Below are 20,819 nucleotides of genomic sequence, written 5' to 3' on the forward strand. Positions count from 1 at the left end.
GGGGTTAATAGAGCAGCAAGCAGCCAATAGGGGAGGGGCTGTGAGCGGCCAATCAGGGCCCAGCAGGCCCATATAAAAAGAGCTGCAGGAAAGTGCTAGATCAGTAGCCACCTGGAGCTTGAGAAGGGATGCCTGTGACTGGAGTAGGCTGCAACCCCAGTAGCACCTTGGGCAGAGCAACTGCTGGCAGAGACTGGGGAGCAAGAGGAACTCCTGGGTGACTGCCGAGGCTGGGTAGTTGCTGGCCCTGAGGAAGGATGAAGAAGATGCAGGGGACATGGGGAAGTGGCCCAGGAAGACATAGCAGTAGGCTGCAATCCACAGGGTCCCTGGGCTGGGACCTGGAGTAGAAACCAGGCTGGGATTCCCCTGCCCCCCTCTCACCACTGGGGAAGTGGCTGAACTAGGAGCTAAATTCCCCTGGAAGGGGGGGGAATATTGACAGTGACCCAGCCGGAAGGCTGAGCCACAAAGAGGACACTACAGTTTCTGAGGCTGCAGGTGGACAGCAGAGATGCAGTGACAATGTGCAAGTTGTGGAGAGGGGGTGCTGGCCTTGAGCTAATCACTGGACAACAAGCAGGAGGTGCCAATCCAGGGGTGAGTAACATGCGCTGTGACAAGAAGGTATAAAAGATCCAGTCTAGTTCTATAATTTCTGGGTTCTTTGGTCTCCCTGAATGGGTGTCAGCAGATTCAAGGCCTTCTAAGATGCTCCTGGTCATTTGTATCTGTATTTTCCTCATCCTTTAAGATGTGCAAGTGAGCTGTAACTATGCAATGTACCTCTTAATGCAAGAGCTTTAGCATTATTTACAGCTTTTTGCTGTTCACTTACAATAGTGAGCTCACTGACTTGTTTGTTATTGAGTCTCTCTCTAATGCACACACCCACACACACCACACCAACATATAACCAAAGAGAAATGTCTCTGTAGTAAATTTTTGAGAAAGAACCTGTGATAATCAATACATTGTAGGTATGTGATCATCAATACACATTATGAGTGTGATAAATGTACATTTTTCTCATTGCTACAGGCAGCAGATAATGCAGTGCTCTAAACCACAACCCAGCCATGTTCTTCAGCCCCTGGACAATACAGGATACTGGGAACAACAGAATCTGCTCCTCACTGTATCCCCCCGCAGCTGGGCTCTGAGGCCACTCCCTTCTCACAACCAAGCTCAGGGCAGTGAGAACAACTGCCCTTCAGAGCCCAGCTCTGTTGAGACATGTAACGCCCCAATCACTTTGAAACCAGAAAGCCCAAGAACAAGAATAGGTAGAGGCAAATTGTGTGCTCACTGCTCACTTCTGACGTTCTATTGTGTTCTGCCCTCCACTGCACTGTGTCATTATGATTTTTTGTTTCACTATTATTTTAGTTAAAGGTTTATTTCTTGTTGTATGTAATAAATTGTTTAATTATAAACTGGTAAAAATTCATCCATAAAGAGCCATTAATGCCTTTTACACAGAAAATCCATACAGTTTAAGTAACTCCTGGGGTTTTACAAAAGTATCAAGGCACAGACAGAAGGTAAAATAAGGAATGTCCACTTCTATCACATGTGAAAAAAGACTTCACTGCTCACAATCCATTTCCCTCTTCCTCTCCCCAGGTAAACAGCTGAATGTACAGCTGCACATTTTAGGCATGAGACTCAGTAACAGCAAGAGGCATCCCTATCAGATTTGCCCTGGCTCTTTCTATCTTCTACTGGGTGCTCAAACTGCTGAGCAAGTCTTTGCAACTCACCCTCCCACTCACCACCAAGCTTTTCACCCATACTCACAAATATTCTGCAAATATAACATGCAGCTTTAATCTTAGGCACATTTTTCCCTGCACCTTCCAACCTATTCCACACACAGCACCACCTCCCCTTCAAAAGGCCTACTGCACACTCCACTGTCATTCTGCAACTATTGAGGCAATAGTTAAACATTTCCTTCTTTCTGCCCAGGTGGCCTGTGACTGGTTACATGAGCTAGGGAAATGGAGGATTCTAACTCTGTGGACCTTTCTGGACCACCCTGCATTTATGTTTGTAAACCTGCCACTATTACCAACCAGCCCTTGGAGCACCATGGAGTGATACCCCTTTCTGAGCCTGGTGGTGGTGTGGCAAGTAATATTCACATGGGTTCCATCAATTGCCCCAATACAGTTTGGGAACCCCATGCATACAAAGCTTCCAATAGTCTCCTGAGCATTACCAAGCTTTATAATGCCATGCAACACTAGAATCATAAAATCATAGAATATCAGGGTTGGAAGGGACCTCAGGAGGTCATCTAGTCCAACTCCCTGCTCAAAGCATGGCATCATGCAGCTGCATGACAGTGGCCCCAACAGACAATCTCTCTATGCTGAACTGGTTGGCCATGGACTGGTAATATTCAGGGGTGGCCAACTTCCAGGTGGCAATGGTGATCGACTTCTCCCGAGGGACAGGGAACTACATGTCGGTACACTGCAGCTCTAGGGCTAGTTCAGCACAGATCTCAAACGGTGTCTTTGCCATCCTGAAATTCTCTCACCACTACTGATCATTCTGCAGACCTGGGATGACCCGTTTCCACCAACTGATGATAGTTACCCAAGTCCAGAAATGGAGTTGTATAGTGAGGCGCTGCTCCAGAAACAGCTCCTGTAAAAGCAGTTGCTGGGTGCTCTTCTTCCTCATCCTTGACCTATTTCCTCCACCACTGCTGAAGCTGCTGTTGCTGCTGGAGGAGATGCTGTTGCTGCTGCCACAACTCTTGCTATAAAGGAAGGAAAAGGAGAGTGAGAAGGGAAGGCAGGAGAGCCTAGAACAGTGGTTCTCAGTCCGCAGGCTGCTTGCAGTGCTATCACACGTCTGCAGCCCATGTGACATTCTCTGGGCCATACAGGTAGTGTGTATATATATATATATTGTGTAGATGCAGTGCACATAATACACAGAGCTGCATTGTGGCCCACAATGGTAAATAGGTTGAGAACCACTGGTCTAAAATGGCAGAGGGACAATAGCATCATGCCAGATTGCCTCCAGGGAACTGATAGGAAGACTGCAAGCCCTAAAATGTAAGGGGTGATTGATTTATTTTATGTTAAACTAATGGACTGGGCTAATCTGAGTTAAAGAGAGGAGAGCCAGATTGGAGAAAGTGAACCACCAAAAAAGGACTGAACACAGAACCTTTGACAGTGGGTTTATGCTTATCTATCCTGGTGATGCTGCTGTTCTTTGTATAAATGATTAAATCTCCTGTCAAGGCTGTATCCCCACTTTGAACTTTAGGGTACAAATGTAGGGGCCTGCATGAAAACTTCTAAGCTTAACTACCAGCTTAGCTCTGGTCCCGCTGCCACCATTCTCACTGGATTCCCTCCCTGGGAAGCCTTGAGAAACCTCTCACCAATTCCCTGGTGAATACAGATCCAAACTCCTTGGATCTTAAACAAGGAGAAATTGACCCTTCCCCCCTCCTTCCTTTCACCAACTCCTGGTGAATACAGATCCAAACCCCCTTGGATCTTAAAACAAGGAGAAATCAATCTGGTTCTTAAAAAGAAGGCTTTTAATTAAAGAAAAAGGTAAAAATCATCTCTGTAAAATCAGTATGGAAAATAACTTTACAGGGTAATCAAACTTAAAGAGCTCAGAGGACCCCCCCCTCTGTCTTAGGTTCAAAGTACAGCAAACAAAGATAAACACTCTGGTAAAAGGTACATTTACAAGTTGAGAAAACAAAGTAAATCTAAGACGCCTTGCCTGGCTTTTACTTACAATTTTGAAATAAGAGAGACTTGTTTAGAAAGATTGGGAGAACCTGGATTGATGTCTGGTCCCTCTCAGTCCCAAGAGCGAACAACCCCTTAAACAAAGGACACAAAACAAAAGCCTTTCCCCCCACCAGGATTTGAAAGTATCTTGTCCCCTTATTGGTCCTTAGGGTCAGGTGTCAGCCAGGTTACCCGAGCTTCTTAACCCTTTACAGGTAAAAGGATTTGGAGTCTCTGTACACAGGAGAACTGTTACCCTTCCCTTTATAGTTATGACATCTCCATTGAGACAGACTCTGCAGCCCAGTAGTTATCTCCCTCATCTAGGAGGTGAAAGACCCAGGTTGAAGTCCTTGCTTCTAATTGAGTAGAGATTTGAAGACATGTCTCCAACATCCCAGGGAGTGCGTTAACCACTTGGTTATTGTGAATCATAGAAATGTAAGCCTGGAAGGAACCTTGGAAGGTTATCTACTCCATCTCCCCCACCCCACTGAGGCAGGACCAAGTATATCTTGTATATATATTTCTACAACCTGCCATGGAAGCCTAGTCCAGTGTTTAATTATCTTTATAGTTAGGAATATTTTCTTAATACCTAACCTAAATCTCCCTTGCAGCAGAGTAAACTGAATACTTCTTGTCTGAGCTTCAGTGGAATGGGCATCTCTCTTCCGCTTCCCCCCATAAGGAAGGACTGACCTAACTTAGGCACCTTACCCCAGGAGAAGGGTCATGGCTGTGAATACTAAACAGAGGGAGATGTCTCCCCCTAGCACAGAGTTAGATACCAAACTCCCCTTGGGGGGCAAGGCTTATGCCTAGGCCCCTCTTGTGGATCTAAGCGGATGTGACTTACCCAAGCTTACACAGGAAGCCTGGGGCAAAGCAGGGAATTGAAGCCATGTCTCCTGAGTTTCTGGTCAGAGCTCTACCAGTGAGCCACCCTTCCTGTGCAAAGAAGCTGATTCTGATGAATCCTTGCCCCAAAGAGCTTTCTGTGTAAATACTCATGCAGAAAGTAGATTGTTATCTTCACTTCACAGAGGAAGAACTGAGGCCCAGAGGATCAAAAATGGGACTCTGAAAGGTCCCAGGCCCACTCAATAGGAGTTGGGTGCCTAACTCCCTTGTGGCCTTTGCAAAACCCCAGTCTAGGTGACTTAAAAAGCTCAAACAAGGAGTGTGTGGCACAACCAAGAATTGAACCCAGAGCTCTGAAGTCCCCATGCTTAGCTCCCATAGTGGAGATTTACCCCACAGAATTGTACCAACTAAATCAATTCATACACATTCTGTTTGTTTGGGGGACCGTGTGCTGACCGTATGTGTGCTGAGCCTAGCGGCCTGCTAGGCAAGGCTGAGAGCTTCTTGATGAGGCTTTGATCCCTAAGCCCTTTAGTACCCATCAACCCTTAACCAGGGGGCAGGGCTACTCAGGAAGAGCAGGGCTTTAAAAAGCCCACTCCTAAGCAACCAGAGGAGCCAGTGAACAGGAATGGTTAACAGGGGAGTTTTGCAAGGGAGTTTACAGGGAGAGTGGGGGGCTAGATACACTTAACATTCTTTAAACCTAAAGGTAAAACACCCCCTGATAAAAAGAAAAGAACAACATAGGAACCAGCTTCAGGAGTTAAGAGATAATGCAGGCAGAAGTCCAGCAACAGAGTGGGGATTATCCAGTTTACTGCACCCAATGCCGCATGTATGATTACCGGCCCTATGGGGGGGTGGCGTATGTGTACCTCAGAGACCGTGTACAGGCTTTTGGAGACCAGAGTACCTGAACTGGAGGAGCTAAGGGAGACAGAGAGGTACATAGATGAGACTTTCCGGGACACAGAACGCTCCCACCCCCAGTCTGACAGTCTCTGTGCTGTTGAGGAGGATGAAAGTCTCAGGGAAGGAGAACATCCAACTGGAGCAGAGGGAAATGATCCTATAGTTGGGACCTTCCTTCCAGATGATGATGTGGTAGCCTCACTGTGAGAGGATATCTCTCCAGGGGAGGGAACTCTGGTTATTTGGAAGAGACAGGTATTAGTAATGAGCGATTTGATCATTAGAAACATAGATAGTTGGGTTTGCGATGACCGAGAAAACCACATGGTGACTTGCCTGCCTGGTGCAAAGGTGGCGGATCTCTTGAGACATCTAGATAGACTTATGTGTAGTGCTGGGAAGGAGCCAGTGGTCGTGGTACATGTAGGTATCAATGACATAGGGAAGGATAGAAGAGACGTCCTGAAGGCCAAATTTAGGCTGCTAGGTAAGAGATTGAAGTCCAGGACCTCTATGGTAGCATTGTCGGAAATGCTTCAAGTTCCACACGCAGGGCCAGTTAGACAGGCAGAACTGCAGAGTCTCAATGCGTGGATGAGACGATGGTGTAGGGAGGAGGGGTTTAGATTCATTAGGAACTGGGGAAACTTTTGGGATAGGGGGAGCCTATACAGGAAGGATGGACTCCACCTAAACCAAAATGGAACCAGATTGCTGGCACTTACAATTAAAAAGGTCATAGAGCAGTTTTTAAACTAAGGGCTGGGGGAAAGCTGACAGGTGTGGAGCTGACAGCGTGTGGTTCGGACAGAGACATCCCTTAGGGGAGGATCTATTAATATCCTAGTAAGGAAGAGAGGATGGAAAATGATAAAATACAGATAGGATCTGATGTGAGAGAGTCAAATGAAAAAAAGTCCCATTCAATTACATCATGTAATGGCAGACAGCTAAAAAGTGACTAGTTTTTAAAGTGCTTATATATCAATGCTAGAAGTCTAAATAATAAGATGTGTGAACTAGAGTGCCTCATATTAAATGAGGATATTGATATAATAGGCATCACAGAAACTAGGTGGAATGAGGATAATCAATGGGACACAGTAATACCAGGGTACAAAATATATCGGAAGGACAGAACATGTCGTGCTGGTGCGGGAGTGGCACTATATGTGAAAGAAAGCACAGAATCAAATGAAGTAAGAATCTTAAATGAACCAAACTGTACCATAGAATCTCTATGGATAGTAATTGCATGCTCTAATAATAAGAGTATAGCAGTAGGGACCGCCTGACCAGGATGTGACTGTGAAATGCACAGGGAGATTAGAGAGGCTATTAAATTTAAAAACTCAATAATAATAATAATAATAATAATAATGGGGGATTTCAGCTATCCCCATATTGACTGGGTACATGTCACCTCAGATGGGATGCAGAGATAAAGTTTTTTGACACCTTAAATGACTGCTTCTTGGACCAGCTAGTCCTGGAACCCACAAGAGGAGAGGCAATACTTGATTTAGTCCTAAATGGAGCACAGGATCTGGTCCAAGAGGTGAGTATAGCTGGACCGCTTGGTAATAGTGACCATAATAAAATTAAATTTAACATCCCTGTGGCAGGGAAAACCCCACAGCAGCCCAACACTGTAGCATTTAACTTCAGAAAGGGGGACTACACAAAAATGAGGAAGTTAAACAGAAATTAAAAGGTACAGCGCAAAAAGTGAAATCCCTGCAAACTGCATGGAAACTTTTTAAAGACACCATAATAGAGGTTCAACTTAAATGTATACCCCAAATTAAAAAACATAGTAAGAGAACCAAAAAAGTGCCACTGGGGCTAAACATCAAAGTAAAAGAAGCAGTGAGAGGCAAAAAGGCATCCTTTAAAATGTGGAAGTTAAATCCTAGTGAAGAAAATAGAAAGGAGCATAACCCTGTCAAATGACGTATAAAAATATAATTAAGAAAGCCAAAAAAGAACTTGAAGAACAGCTAGTCAAAGACTAAAAAAATAATAGCAAAATTTTTTTAAGTACTTCAGAAGCAGGAAGCCTGCTAAATAACCAGTGAGGGTCACTGGAAGATCGAGATGCTAAAGCAGGGGTAGGCAAACTTTTTGGCCCAAGGGCCACATCTTGGTGGGGAAATTGCATGCAGGGCCATGAATGTAGGGCTGGGACAGGGGGTTGGAGTGAGGGAGGGAGTGCAGGGTGTATGAGGGGGCTCAGGGAAGGGGGTTAGGGTGCAGGAGGGGGTGCACAGTGTGGGAGGGGGCTCAGGGCAGGGGGTTGGGGTGCAGGAGGGGTGTAGGATGCAGCAGAGGTTTGGGGTGCAGGCAAGGGTCTCAGGTGCAGGGTGCAGGAGGGGTTCGGGCTGTGGGCTCCGGCCTGGCACTGCTTACCTGGAGCGGCTCTGGGGTGGCAGTGGTGTGCACCGGGCCAAGGCAGTCTCCACTGGCCACCAATGGGAGCTTCAGGGGAGGTACCCACAGGCAAGGGCAGCGTGCTCAGCCCTCTGCCTCCCCTCCCCCAGGGGTTGCAGGGACGTGGTGCCGGTTCCTGGAGTGAAGCGGGGCCCGCGGTGCCGTGGTGCCGGTTCCTGGAGTGAAGCGGGGCCCGCGGTGCCACGGGGGTGGCAATCCCGCGGGCCGGATCCAAAGCCCTGAGGGGCCGGATCCAGCCCGCGGGCTGTAGTTTGCCCACCCCTGTGCTAAAGGAGCACTCAAGGATGATAAGGACATTGTGGAGAAACAAAATTAATTTTTTGCATCGTTCTTCACGGCTGAGGCTGTGAGGGAGATTCCCAAACCTGAGCCATTCTTTTTAGGTGACAAATCTGAGGAACTGTCCCAGATTGAGGTGTCATTAGAGGAGGTTTTGGAACAAATTGATAAATTAAACAGTAATAAATCACCAGGACCAGATGGTATTCACCCAAGAGCTCTGAAGGAACTCAAATGTGAAATTGCAGAACTACTAACTGTAGTCTGTAACCTATCATTTAAATCGGCTTCTGTACCAAATGACTGGAGGATAGCTAATGTGACGCCAATTTTTAAAAAGGGCTCCAGAGGTCATCCCGGCAATTACAGGCTGGTAAGCCTGACTTCAGTACCGGGCAAACTGGTTGAAACTATAGTAAAGAACAAAATGGTCAGATACATAGATGAACATAATTTGTTGGGGAAGAGTCAACATGGTTTTTATAAAGGGAAATCATGCCTCACCAATCTACTAGAATTATTTGAGGGGGTCAACAAGCATGTGGACAAGGGGGATCCAGTGGAGATAGTGTACTTAGATTTTCAGAAAGCCTTAGACAAGGTCCCTCACCAAAGGCTTTTAAGCAAGGTAAGCTGCCATGGAATAACAGGGAAGGTCCTCTTGTGGATTGGTAACTGGTTAAAAGATAGGAACCAAAGATAAGAATAAATGGTCAGTTTTCAGAATGGAGAGAGGTAAATAGTGGTGTCCCCTAGGGGTCTGTACTGGGCCCAGTCCTATTTAACATATTCATAAATAGGGTGACCAGATGTCCCGATAAAATCGGGACCGTCCTGATTTTTAGGTGTTTGTCCCGATATTTTGCTCCGCCGGCAGTTTTTTTGTTTGTTTTTGCTCCACCAGCAGCACTCGGGTTTTTTTTTTGCTCCACTGGCGGACCCCCGCCCTCCCCTCCCCCCCGGTATCCCAATATTTTCTTCCTCTCATCTGGTCACCCTATTCATAAATAATCTGGAAAAAGGGGTAAACAGTGAGGTGGCAAAATTTGCAGATGATACAAAATTACTCAAGATAATTAAGTCCGAGGCAGACTGTGAAGAGCTACAAAAGGATCTCTCAAAACTGGGTGACTGGGCAACAAAATGGCAGATGAAATTCAGTGTTGATAAATGCAAAGTAATGCACATTGGAAAACATAATCCCAACTATACATATAAAATGATGGGGTCTAAATGAGCTGTTACCACTGAAGAAAGAGATCTTGGAGTCATTGTGGATAGTTCTCTGAAAACATCTGCTCAATGTGCAGCAGCAGTCAAAAAAGCGAACAGAATGTTGGGAATCATTAAGAAAGGGATAGATAATAAGACAGAAAAGATCATATTGCCTTTATATAAATCCATGGTACGCCCACATCTTGAATAGAGCATGTAGATGTGGTTGCCCCATCTCAAAAAAGATATATTGGAATTGGAAAAGTTTCAGAAAAGGGCAACAAAAATTATTAGGGGTATGGAACGGCTGCCATATGAGGAGAAATTAATAAGACTGGGACTTTTCAGCTTGGAAAAGAGACGACTAAGGGGGGAATATGATAGATGTTTATAAAATCGTGACTGGTGTGAAGAAAGTAAATAAGGAAGTGTTATTTCTCATAACACAAGAACTAGAGATCACCAAATGAAATTAATAGGCAGCAGATTTAAAACAAACAAAAGGAAGTATTTTTTCACACAATGCACAGTCAATCTGTGGAACTCCTTCCTAGAGGATGTTGTGAAGGCCAAGACTATAACAGGGTTAAAAAAAGAACTAGATAAGTTCATGGAGGATAGGTCCATCAATGGATATTAGCCAGGATGGGCAGGGAAGGTGTCCCTAGCCTCTGTTTGCCAGAAGCTGGGAATGGGTGACCTGGGATGGATCACTTGATGATTACCTGTTGTGTACATTCCCTGTGGGACACCTGGCATTGGCCACTGTCGGAAGACAGGATACTGGGCTAGATGGATCTTCGGTCAGACCCAGTATGGCCGTTCTTATGTTCAACCCCAGAACCTGGCTGCTCTCAGTGCAAGGAACCATCATTTCACAGAGATCAATCCTGGCCTGGAGCAGGCCCCAGGGACACCACCCCCCTTCCAACAATTCAGCACATCAGGCTCAGAAGGTTGCCCTCGAGGCAATAACAAGCAGCTGGATCCAGCCCTGTGAGCCTGCTTCGAGCTTTTCCTGCCTGGTGCAAGAGCATCAAGAACATCTGGGGCCTCCTGCTAACACAGCTGGCTGAGGTAGAATATGAACAAGATGAAGGTGAAGCCCCTTTGAAAAGCTGGCCCCTGGGAACTCAGGCAGAGCCAAGTCATGAGACACTTGTCCCTCTCTGAGACAGCAGAGAGGTCAGAGTCCCAGAGGAGGGAACGTGCCTGAGGAAGGTGGTGGTAAAATAGTGAGTTTGTCCCTCTTAAAACCCTTAGTTATGGGAAGAGTAGCACCATCATTATATCACCGAGTCTCCTGTGGTGTGGGAAGGGGACAGTATGTAACACACAGGCTCTGGGGACTATCAGGGCTGACTCACCTGAAATATGGGGGACCAGTGAAGATGCCCGAGCAGAAGCTAAACGTCTCTCCCAACTTCCAATACTCAAGGTGACAGGAATCCGTACCGAGTGAGGTCATGGTATAACAATTCTCCTGTGTGGCGTTCCTGCACAGGTGTTGCTAAGCCAGGTCTTGGAGAGCTCACGGATGCTCAGTAAAATACACAGCCATCTCCTGAAAGGTCACCTGCTCTGCAGCCATTCTCCTTCCCTGTCCCCTGGGAGGATGGGATGATCTGGAGAGAAATATGGCTGTTTATTCTGGAGCCTATCAGGGTGAGAAGGACAATGAGGAAAGTCTCATTAGGGGCTTTAGTGTATTTCATATCCTGAGTCTCCCCAGGCTCTGCTATTGTGGAGAAATGCAAGAGCCAAAATATTCAAAAAGAGCAACGTAAAGCAAACTCTTAAATCCATCTTCAGGTAGCGTCTGGCATTTAAAGAATGTTGAGCCTGAAACATCGGGGGTCATTTCTGAGGAAGCAGGACTTTGATAAGCAGGCAGGTACCTGAATGTGGATTTGGAAGCTCAAATGCAGACTCCTGTATTTAAAGATCCTGATCTGGTTGCTTAATTACAGCCTACCACTGGGACTGAAAAAATGAAACATTCCCACTAGCAGAAGTTAAATTAAGTCAACGGGACCACTCCTATTTGTAAAGACATGCATGTGTACGTGTTAGCAGCAAGATAAAACCTGTAAAGTAGTAAACAAATCTTAACTTCAAGCCATTAAATCCATATTCATCTTTCTCAGTATGGAGCCTGAGTTTGAAAATATTTGAAACTTGCAACACTGGGACTCAGTTCTGGTGCTCAGCACTTGTGATAATCAAGCCATTTATTCAGGTACCAGAATATGGATTTCAAAGCCTAAATTCAGACTCCTGTATTTAAAGATCCTGGCCTTGATTATTTTATTAGTCCTTAGACTACACCTTCCACTAGGAGGGAATGCAGGGAGACAGTGCTAAACCCACTCAGTGACGGAGATTAAATGAAGCCAGTGGGACTACTCACAGGCCCAAGAAACGAATGTGTAAGTGTGTTAATAGACTCAAATCTTACTGAAGGACAAAAACCAGCGTGCATGCACAATGGAGAATTATTCAACCCCTGTAACAAATGTACATCAAAACAGACCTTTAACAGACAGAGAGGAATGGATCTGACTTTAAACGCTCCGGCCTAGATCCGAAAGCATCAGAATTGTTCAGGAATTGTTAAACACTCTTTTTATGGAAAACAAGTGAATCTGACCGCAACTCCCCCTTCTCTCTCCCTGCACAGACCCTGCTGGGCATCAGCAGCTGGTCAGCCCGGGCTCCCAGATCACATAAGCGGGCAGCCAGAAGCAGCGTCTGACCCGGGAAGTTCCACCCCGGATCTGCGGCGCTGTAACAGCTGCTGAAGCCGCTGCCCTCACTACCATCATATCTGCTTCCGGCAAGGGAGGCGGGCAAACGCTCCCCTGATGTGCGGTGGGAGGGGACAGCACGGCCACTAGGCCGGATCAGCGACTCCCCTGCGGGGTGTGTGCGGGGAGAGCCCTTCCCTAGCGCCCCTTTGTGCCCAGCCGGGGGGACTTTCTCCGGGGGCTGGAACCAGCCCCTGAGGCAGCCCCGGGCTCTGCCGACACCAGCTCCTGAGCCGCAGACTCCAGGTGAGGGGAGAGACCGGGGGGAAAGTGCTGGGGCCGGGCAGGAAAGTGACTCTGCACCAACGGCCCCTCCTCGCCCCAGCTCTGCTCCCGGGGGTGAGGGCCGGGGGGGTGATGTTACAAAGAGCTGCTGCCCTTCGGAACCTGCTGCTCTGCTGGCAGGGAGCGGGCTCATAGGACCCTTGGGGGATCTGGTCAGAGGGGGCAAATGGGGGTGTGTGGGGTGGGCACAGTCTGTGCGGGGGCAAACAGGCTGCAGGCAGGGGAAGGAGAGAGGCTGAACGGGAAAATCAGGGGCAGAAGCCAGGGTTAAGGAGGTACAGGCACAGCCAGTGGCAGAGGGGAAACCCACGGGATAGGGACAGGGAAAGGATAAAAGCTCCCGCTAGGTGGGCTGAGCCCAATGTCGGCATTGGTTGCAAACGCGGGGGGGGGAGGGTCAGAGCCTGGCTTTCCACCCCCAAAACCTCACAGGATGGTGCAGTTCAGCATCCGCTTCCCAGGACTGTATTCTTAAAGGCACAGGGCATCCCAATGCCTGAATAACGCAGCTCTTCCCTCTCTGATACACCTCTTAGCATTTCATTTACCTCCATTAACATTGTGCAGATGGATGTCATTGTGCTATTTAATTTATATTTTTAATAGGAAATAAGTGAAAGTATTAATAGTTGCTAGTTGTTTCAGCAATGGCATTACACAGTGCTTTTAGTATAGCGCTTCCTGTTTGTATTGGGACATTTGCTTTTAATTCTTAATTTTTGCTTGTTTTTTTCACTATTTAAGCACACAAGTTTATTCTTTGGGACCATCTGACATCAAGACTGACTGATTTCCTGGGTCACTGTCAGAATGTCTTCAGTTTCCTTTGATTGCCTTTGTCAATTTTTATTTTGCCTCTCAATCCAGCACCCTAGTACTTTTTTACATGTCACACTTGTGTGTAGAACTTGGTTCCCAAACATTTCACACAGGCCAGATTTTTCAAATGTTGAAAGTACTTAGATTCTTTTGAAAATCCCACTATGTGTCTCAATACCTTTTAAAAATCTGACCCTAAGGGCACTACTATACTATCTTTTCTGAAATCCTTCTCAAAGGCGAACTTCTGCTGTAATTCTTACTAAATATAAGTACACAATCCTGGATATATTAATAACCAGAAGTATTCAAAATCATGAGTTATATACCCAAGAAGAATGAAATTAAAATACATTAATAATTACATTTGGGATTCTTTTAACTTTCTTTTTTTGCTTCTGAGCCTTTAGGGAACACACTCCTCATACTTTTGCTGTCACCTCACCCAAAGAATTCATATACTTAAAGTGGTTGTACATTCCTATAGCAGTTACTACCATTCTGGACTTCCAGTAACATGTGACTCCCCGCTCCCTTTGTAATTGAAAATGTATTAAAAATCCTTTTTTCTGTAAGTAATTCCCCATCCTGTGAACACTGAAGTGCACAATTTACTCTTCAACAAATTAAATAAATGAATACATGTTGATTTTTCTACCGAATTGTGTATCCTTTTAATTACATATTTTAATTTCATAGACTTTTATGTATGTTATGTATTTTGTGATACCTTTCAATGAAATTCTTCATTCTGCCAAGTTTATTTTTCTGTACTGCCCAAATTTTTTTTTTTTTTTTTTTTTTGGACATGAATTATTCTGTTACTCCTTTGCTTTGGTTCCCTTTTGGAAAAACTAAAGTGCTTTGTCTCCACTATGTTTTCATGGGGAGATAGCTGATGCCTGTTAATTATCCCAGGGTATTTGAGTCTGAATGTCTAGAGACCCCCGTTTGTGTGGGTGCCATGGAAAACCATTTAAAGCCTTTTAAACTAAAGAAGTTAACAGAGGCTTTCAAACCCTCCCCCCCCCCCACCAATTTATCTTATTCTCTTCCCTTATAAAGGGCATGTCTATGGGGTATAACACTAAGGATGTGAAGTTAATGCACATATGTTACAGAGAGAGGGAAAAAACTAAGGAATGACGAGGTTTTGGGCAAAGCCTGGTTTGTTGGTCTAGGAGTTATAGCTTTATTAGGATCTGAATTTCAATTTGTTGCTTTAAGGTGTGAGACACTATGGAAGAGACCTTTAAAGGTGAAATTAGGTGCACTACTTTTACATTTTATAGCTAGATTTGCCTGTTTTTTCCCACAGTTCTAAGGAATGACAATTGCTTTTGGGCCAAAGCATTGTTTGTTGGTCTAGGGATATGATTCTTTCTTACAATGCAAGCAGTCTGGGGTTTAAAACCCATAGAAACCCTTGCAAAGGTTGTGTTCGCTCTTGTACCTTAACTTTTTTTTACTAGGTTTTCCTGTGTCTATGGGTATTATTTTGTTGGTGGTTTCTCTTTTTATTTTTAATTCTGAAGAATGACAATTTACTTTTGGCCAAAGCATAGCCTATTGGAGCAGGAGTTATTCTGAGGAAAAAACATTGTGAGGATAAGGCATCTCAGTTTAAGCAGTGGGGAAAAGGCCTGAGAAAATGAGTCTGAAATGTGATCAGAGGGGAACATGCTGACATGAGTGTGCCAAAGCACAGAAGTGCAAATTTTGTATTGAAAACTTGTTCAATGTGTGTAACAGTGGCGATAGTGGGAAGTCCATATGAAGAACAATGGTAGATTTTTCTGCCTAATAGCTTGTGTTTAAAAGGTATACATAAATATTTCAAATACTGTTTTCAATACTTTACACTAGTTTCAATGTTCTGTGCATTAACAGACAATCCATGGACTGATCTACAATGGAAAGAGACTGTCACGGAGTCACCCGGGCGATGATCTGGAACTACTCCATATGAAGCCAGTCAGGACTCTGGGGCAGCATGCCTCCTGTCTGTGAGCATACTGTCTCCAGGGCAAGAAGCTTACACAGCTTCGACCTTCCTGGGTCTGACCTCAGAGCATTCAGCATCCCCTTCCACACCATGCGCTTCCCGCAGCGAGTCTGCCCGGGAGGGGTTCCTGGGGAAGCCAGAGGGCCCTGCACCCCAACTCCACAGTCAGATGTGACTCTCAGCCAGCTGGTAAAACAGAAGGTTTATTAGTCAACAGGAACACAGCATAGAACAGAACTTGTTAGCACAGAAATCGGTGACTTTCAGCCAAGTCCATCTTGGGGGGAGGGGAGCCCAGAGCCAGGGCTTTGGCCCTCCCCCTGAGCCCCAAGCCAGCCGAGACTGACTCACTTCCAGCTGCCTGGCCCCTGCCCTACCCATTGCTCCTCCTTCAGCCTTTATCTTGCTTTAGGAGCCACAAGTCACCTGGTCGCATCCCCCTCCTGGGTCTCGGGTAACGAAAGGGCGGCCATAGCATCTGTGCAGGCAGCTGGAGCAACCCCTGCAGAAGTCACACACCCTTATTCCCACCACCTAGTGATTGGTGCAATACACAGGGAAACTGAGGCACACACACATACAACATAACAAGGGAAAATCCCCACTTCGTCACAGAGACTAATAAAGAAATAACACCTTCATTAGGAGTTTTACATGCAATAGGCCTGAGGTTTAACTCTTTAGAATGCTTTTCCCAATTACAAAAATACCTTTCTTTCTTTTCAAATGAAAAATAGAGATTTCACAATGGTAGCAAGCTGTGACAGGAACGCCCCATCCACCACAACTCGCTACTCTTGGATCAGAGGAAGGGGAAAGGTGAGAGGTAGCAAGTTGTAGCACCCATCACAACTTGATACCACTGAGCTAGAGCCTGGGGAAAGATAGAGAATGAAGAAAGGGCGGAGGTAGCAAATCGTGATGGGGATGTCCCCAGCCATCAGAATCTGCTATCTCTGGGCTAGGGTATGGGGAAAGGCACTGGCAGCAAATTGTGATGGGGCAGCAAAAGAGAATGCCCAGGTGTCAGTAGCTTCTAGCAGTAGCAAATCGTGCTGGTGGCATATTTCTATCCCCAGGGGGATCACAGGGAATGGGTGATGGTAGCTGTAGTCCCTAGAGTGGTCTGGCTATTTGCTAACTGAGGGGGGCGGGGCAGCTCTCTCTCTCTGAGGCAGCATATTGGGGCTGAACTTCTGGGTCACATGCTGATTCTGCCTCTGAGTCCATTGGCATCTGGGATCTCAGGCTCTGCTTATTGCTATAGGGGGAGGGATAGCTCAGTAGTTTGAGCATTGGCCTGCTAAACCCAGCATTGTGAGTTCAATCCTTGAGGAGGGCAAAAATCTACTTGGGGATTGGTCCTGCTTTGAGCAGGGGGTTGGACTAGATGATCTCCTGAGGTCCCTTCCAGCCCTGATAGTCTATGGTTCTTTATCAGCTAAAGATATTTGAACTTCTTGGGTCAGACTCTGTTGTGAACCAGACACCAATTTGTCAGCTGGAGACCCTGGGGGAAAGGGCTGGGGCTGGGCAGGAAAGTGACTCTCTACAAACAACCCAGCTTTGCTCCCAGGTGGGGATCTGCGAGTCCCTGAGCACCTGCAGGAGCCAATCCAGCTCCCCTATAGTTTAAATAACATAAACAGCTATTTATCAATGTTTGAAATTCCGAGTTGCCATTGGAAAATCCACATGCTGACAAGGAGAAGCAAGGGAGACACCAAGGTGCTACGATACAGTCTGCCGCTACTGCACAAATGCTGGTAATCAGGGCTTATCACTTGTTGCATTGCTTCTTAGAGCAGAAATCCTCCTGTTACTAAAAAAATAAACTAAATTTGAGTCATGCACTTACTTGAATTTTCCAGTGGGAGTAGTCTCATTGACACCAATGTCATGTGTGTCTAAACAGCCACATACATCTATCTAGTGGTGGGAGGGATAGCTCAGTGGTTTGAGCATTGGCCTGCTAAACCCAGGCTTGTGAGTTCAATCCTTGAGGGGGCCATTTAGGGATCTGGGGGAAAAATCTGCCTGGGGATTGGTCCTGTTGGACTAGGTGACCTCCTGAGGTCCTTTCTAACCCACAATTTTATCATGACTATGCCAGAATTTGGTGTTTTTCTGAAAGCCCAAGCTACTGGAATCAAGAGACTGGCTGAAAAATCACAGCTGTCAGTAAAAATAAAAGGGGTCTAGCCTTCATGGTGTGGATTTTTTTTAAATCATCACTTTAGGTACATGACTCAATATTTGAATAGTTGGGGTTGTCAATACTGTATATTTATGAGCAGTAAAAAATGACAATTGACATTTCACTTTTGGAAGTATTTAAAACAAGTTAGCATGGTACCCGCCCTGTGTAGAATTTACTTGCCACATATTCACAGGTGGTGACATGTGAAAAGGCACTAGGATGTTGATACAGAGGCAAAATAACAGTTCAGAAAGGCAGTCCTCATTGGTGGATCAAAGGAAAGGAAAGAAATTTTCACAGCAAACCAGTAAAGCTTGAAGTTATATGATCAAAAGAAATTTGCGGGATAGGAAAAAAACATAAATTAAAAAAAAGTTACAAAACCACAGCACCACACAGGAGTACACAACATCCAGCAGCACAATGCAAACCGAGGCAAATGCCAGAGTGCTAAAAACAATAGGAGAAATAAAAATTGTATTTAAATAAATAAATGTGTGATGGTACATTTGACAGTGATTACAGGGAATAGCCTTCAAAATGAGGCAAATCGGAACAGCAGATGAGATAAATCTGTGAACTATGTAAACTGACAAGGAATTATTTTAAACACAAAACAACAGGATGTGTGTGTGAGTGAGTGAGAGAGATTTCAATGAACCAGGTCTCGTTGGTAGCTCGCTACATCATTTCAGATAGAGGAAGAGCTGCTGTATCTAGGCACTAGGCTACACTGCGCCAGGGAGGGGGCGCCGAGACGGACCATCCAGCGAACAGCACAAGCCCCTCTGCCAGCAATCTACACCCTATTTGGCAACCACTACTGATGGCTCACCCCGTTTGCAGTATCTTTTATCCCCCACACCTCTTCCCTATCGGGGTTTCCCCTCTGACATGGTCTGGCACAATATCTCCCCTTTCTGAACCCCAGCTCCTGCACCCTGTTCCCGATTTTCTCCATCTGCCTGCCCCGCCCCCTTACTCTCGTTTCACATGTTGGCTCCTGAACAATTTCTGCCCACCCTCCCCTCCGATTTCCCCCTCTTGCTCCCTCGTCAGCTTTGTCTTGCAGGAAGCAGAGTCTGGGGGTAGTAGGGGCAGAGCGAGGGCAGCGGCTACAGCAGATGTCACTGAGCATTCGCCTGGCTCCAGCCTGCCCTGGAATAACAAAGGAGCTAAATCTGTTGCTTCCTGTGCTGCTGTTTTGTCCCCAAAGTGTGAATGTGGGTGTGGGTCGGTCGGCGGGTTCATTAGCTGGGGCTGTGGCCACCAGAGGGCTCTGAGCATTGCTGGGGAGGGGAGACAGCTAATAAGACTGAGTCTGCTCATTTAAACTTCCTGGTTGGGACTCAGAAGACCTCGCTGCTGCCGCATCCATTGTGATCTGATGTGGGAGCTGATCAGCTGCTCCCCAGCGGGGTCTGTACGGGGAGAGCCCTTCCCTATCGCCCCTCTGTGCCCAGCCGGGGGGACTTTCTGCGGTGGCTGGAACCAGCCCCTGGGGCAGCCCCGGGCTCTGCCGACACCAGCTCCTGAGCCGCAGACTCCAGGTGAGGGGAGAGACCCGGGGGAAAGTGCTGGGGCCGGGCAGGAAAGTGACTCTGCAGTGCACCAATGGCCCCTCCTCGCCCCAGCTCTGCTCCTGGGGGTCTGCGAGTCCCAGAGCTGCTGCCCTTCCTGACCCCCCAGGCTCTGCTCCCCTGAGCGCCTGCAGGAGCCGAGCCTGCTCCGGGAGAGCGAACGCCCCGGGCCGGGCCAGGGACCGAGTCTCCCAGCCCGAGGGGGCGGGAGGGAGACAGGGATAGAGACTGGTAGGGGCAGCAGGAGCAATCAGTGGGGAGGGGGGTTCCCGGCTCCCATCCCTGCCCAGCTCCATTTCCTGCAGCACCCCGGGGCAGATTGACTTTCCTGGGGCAAGGTGAGGGGCAGGGAGAGGAAAAACCACTTCCTGCCTCTGCCTATTCTCCAGGGCTCTGAGGAAGCGAAATCTGTAAAGATGACCACTCGTGATGAATCTGATAAAGTGGCTCCGTTTTTATTCCCTTATGGCAGACATCACACAGGGGTCTGTCTGACTGTGTATCCCCTCCCCTCTTCCATACTCTGATAGGAAGGGGAGGCAAAACTGATCCCCTCCTCCCTCTCCTCTGGGAAAGGGTGTTGGGGACCAGGACATGGGTGGTCATGTCTAGTGGTCATAGCAGGAGTCAGTCCTAATGGTCAGAGCCATGGGTCACAGCCAGGATCAGGAACCTGCAGCCAAGGGTCAGAACTGGAATCTGAGGCTGGATGCCAGAACCCAGGGTTACAGCTGAAGTCAGGAATGGGAGGTGAGGGCTAGAAGCAGTTACCTGGATTGAGGCAAGGAAAGGGCAAGGCAGGAGTAAGGCTGGGGATAAGCAGGAGCTACCACAGCCATGGGCAAATACACTGAACAGCCACAGCAGGTCTGCTAAGCCCCTCAGCCCCTGGTGGCTTGGCCCATCAGGCAGCTCAAATGGGGCCCAGCTGTGCTCATTACTGTGCCTGGGCTTCAGCTAGCGGGTCCTTGCTCCTGACCAAGGACTGGGAGGACATTTGATTGATTTATCTCCTGGGCAGTTATTTGGGTTTGTTCTGCCTTGTTTTACCCAGGTTAGCAGGTGTAATATCCTTGTGGCTTCCTGCCCAGCATGACTCACCCCTGGCTGGAGCTCCCATTTTCTTTGAGTGTTCAGCTGCGATGTGGAGGTGGAATTGGTCCCCTCCTTTGTTTCCTCTGGAGAAGGGTTTTTTTGGGGGGGGGGGGGTGGGCGGAGTTCTGTTGATCTTCCCAGCAGTTACTTTGGTTTGTTTCTGTGATGCAAGAACCCCAGGATGCCAGGTGGCAAGGGGGTTACAGGAATGTCCTGATTCTTGTAAGTACATTCTGTTTCACCAAAGAATGACCTGTGCGGTCTTAAATGAAAACTGGGGTCACAGTGGAAATTAATATTGTTGTGAAATATATGTACGGATCCTGTGGAAGGGGGTGTGTCTAGATCCTGAAAATATGGTTTAAAGTCTGTGTCATGGCAGAGTTGTGTGACGCAGTAGGGAGCGGGGTGGATTGACCCGGGAATGTCATCTAGTTTTACTGGGACTGTCTGCATTGGGGACAGGGCCGGCTCCAGGCACCAGCCCACCAAGCTTGTGCTTGGGGCGGCACCTGGAGGGGG

At 47.0% G+C, this 20,819-nt stretch overlaps 2 protein-coding genes across 17 annotated transcripts in view; one reads left to right on the top strand and one right to left on the bottom strand.

Moving 5' to 3' along the window:
• LOC112108532 (zinc finger protein 135-like) overlaps positions 1 to 20,819 on the bottom strand; it is a 361,705-nt gene that overhangs the window by 241,267 nt on the left and 99,619 nt on the right. Inside the window, exon 3 of one of the 16 annotated variants that reach the window (XM_029912193.1) lies at positions 5,886 to 5,901. The exons of 14 other annotated variants lie outside the window; for them this stretch is intronic. In XM_029912193.1, the coding sequence (XP_029768053.1) occupies positions 5,886 to 5,901 (16 nt within the window). Of the gene's footprint in view, positions 1 to 5,885; positions 5,902 to 19,564; positions 19,575 to 20,819 lie in introns of all 16 variants that reach the window. One more of the 16 variants, XM_029912201.1, reaches the window with a different exon arrangement.
• Positions 19,025 to 20,819, top strand: part of LOC112108537 (zinc finger protein 883-like) — a 56,227-nt gene continuing 54,432 nt past the window's right edge. Inside the window, exon 1 of the mRNA XM_026654513.2 lies at positions 19,025 to 19,172. The gene's annotated coding sequence lies outside the window, so the exon portion shown is untranslated. The remainder of the gene's footprint in view (positions 19,173 to 20,819) is intronic.

Source organism: Terrapene carolina, unplaced genomic scaffold (genome assembly GCF_002925995.2).
Source record: "Terrapene carolina triunguis isolate 2854851 unplaced genomic scaffold, T_m_triunguis-2.0 Scaffold192, whole genome shotgun sequence".
Lineage (NCBI taxonomy): Eukaryota > Metazoa > Chordata > Testudines > Emydidae > Terrapene > Terrapene triunguis.